Below are 2,396 nucleotides of genomic sequence, written 5' to 3' on the forward strand. Positions count from 1 at the left end.
AAAATGGCAATACAGGAATAAACATTCTGAAACGCATCAAGAAAAAAAAATCGCAAAAATGAATCATGAGTTCTGACAATGCAAAAGTGAAACATGAATTTACATGGGCAGCATAGGAGGTTCATGATTCACTTTTGCGATTTTTTTTTTCTTGATGCGCTTCAGAATGTTTTTTCCTGTATTGCCATTTTCATTCTCACAGCCTCAATTTTAAAATGGACAACTTCTATTCTGCCGATTTACGAAGAAAAAAATCTGACTTTGAGAGGAGGAACCATGAAAAGTCACCGTTGGATATAAAAATGCCATCAACCTAGTAGCATTAGCTCATGTATTGTTGTCATTTGAACTTTTACGGGAAAAGTTTAGCAATTCTGACGTAGCCGAAATTTTCTGTTCACCATCTTTTTTCATGAACTATGAAATATTGGCTATGGCCTATAAAATGAGCATTTAAACAACAAATGTTACCATGATAAATGATAAAGTAGAGAATATTACCATAAAAAAATCGTGCTTCAACAATAAATAGTTGTTTTTGATTTTTAAACATAAATATAAATCCAATGGCAAAATACAAAAAGCAAAAAGTGTAACAGCATGCAAAACTAACAGTCAGTCTTTGTGCTAGATTCAATGATTCGCTTGCTTTCCTTGAACTTCAATTCAATTTTTCATTTGTCTGAGAATAAAGGATGATTTGGGACATAATGATACTTATTATCATAGATCTTCTGCGTGAAAAAGTGCCATATTTGCGCACAGTATATGTATATTTCACATTGTTTAATTTTATGGTAAGACAATTCACATCGTATGGCGTGGCCAGTTCAATTCCTGGTCCTCGAATGTTTCCAATCATTGGATCGATCAGCCTTCTACTCACTCCACAACGTAGGTTTTATTACATAATTTTCTTGATTTACTTCGTTTACTCCAATTAATTCCATAAATAAAATAGTTTAGAGCTTAGATTCCAATCCTTTGAAGCAATGTCAAGTTCAATTAAAACTTTTTGTGCATTTCTTTCACTTTGCTACAGGAAAAATGTTCAAGAAACTGATGAACTACTGCAAATTATACCCGAATGGTTTTCGATATTGGTGCTTCGGATCTTTCACGTACAACACATATTCAGCCGAATCAATTGAAGTTAGAAGTTTAACGAAAAATTCGGTTCAATAATTGATTTTAACATTTTATTTTCGAAAAAATGTAAATTCGTGCATTTCAGAAAATTCTCACAAATTCCAAGCATGGTCAAAGAAATGCTTCAAGTGGACTTTTGCGGACATATTTGAACGGTAGTTCAATCACGAGCTCTGCCAACAAATGGGTCATGCAACATGAAAAAACTTCTGATTCCATCAAATCAAGTGATTTCCGGTCAAAGTTCCTTGACCAAACAAAATGGTTGAAAGAGGAAATCCAGAGAAATGAACTGAAGAAACCAGATGGATCGAATTTGCAGAAGCTAATTTCAAGGTATTTATTGGGTGTGGATGGTATTCAAGAGATCGACCAAATCGGTTACGATAAAGCTTTGAACGCTATCATCTTTACTTTGTCCATGCTTGCTAATTACCATGACGTTCAACAACGACTGTACGAAGAAATTACATTGAAGTTAGACGAGGATAACGATGAAAATTATTTAAATGCGGTTGTCAAAGAGGTCTTAAGACTATATCCACCGGTTACAGTCGTTGAACGCATTCTTGGCGAAGAGACCATCATTGACGGTGAGAGTGGGTTTTTTTTGCAACTTTTATTGCTATTGTCATATTTGTTATCTTTATTTAGTGCATGAAATGACTTGAATTTTTTGTTCAACAGATGCTGTGAAATTGCCAGCCAAAACATGTGTTCAAATTCAAATTTATGCGCTGCACCGAGATGCTAAATACTTTGAGAATCCAGAGCAATTTGATCCGAATCGATTCTTGAATGATTCTCTTGCAAAATATACGTCTGGTTCCCCAACATGCGTTTACAATGGCGATCATCATCCATTTGCCTACATTCCGTTTGGTACAAGCGATCTCAATTGCATAGGTGAGATTGAGAATAATATTTTTATGCCCCAAAAATGAAATTTCAATCAAAATTTCATGAAATTTTTGCATTTTTCAGATCAAAAATTTGCCGAAATGGCAATTGGCGCCGTTGCAACAGAAATTGTTAAACATTTTGAACTGAAGCCCATCACAAAAGTAGAGGATTTCGATTTAATGCACGATTCGGTTTTAAAGACACAAGAACCGATTCGAGTTGAGTTTGTGTCACGAGCCGCCTGATAATAATGGTCAGCGTCAACCTGATTTCTAACTACTTGAACATTTTTTGCATATTATTGGTTTCATGGCATGCATTAAAATGTAATTTCTATAGAAAAA

At 34.4% G+C, this 2,396-nt stretch overlaps 1 protein-coding gene across 1 annotated transcript; it reads left to right on the forward strand.

The window, feature by feature from the left end:
* Positions 1-638: 638 nt before the first annotated feature.
* On the forward strand, positions 639-2,297 carry LOC129570535 (probable cytochrome P450 4ac1). Its single transcript, XM_055450186.1, has 5 exons — positions 639-894; positions 1,043-1,152; positions 1,235-1,748; positions 1,837-2,055; positions 2,134-2,297. Exons 1-5 carry the CDS (start codon positions 696-698, stop codon positions 2,295-2,297), a joined length of 1,206 nt encoding a protein of 401 aa, XP_055306161.1. The 5' UTR covers positions 639-695.
* The last annotated feature ends 99 nt before the right edge of the window (positions 2,298-2,396 follow it).

This window comes from Sitodiplosis mosellana, unplaced genomic scaffold (genome assembly GCF_009176505.1).
Source record: "Sitodiplosis mosellana isolate CC-2019 unplaced genomic scaffold, AAFC_SMos_1.0 Smas_scaffold_61, whole genome shotgun sequence".
Taxonomy (NCBI): domain Eukaryota; kingdom Metazoa; phylum Arthropoda; class Insecta; order Diptera; family Cecidomyiidae; genus Sitodiplosis; species Sitodiplosis mosellana.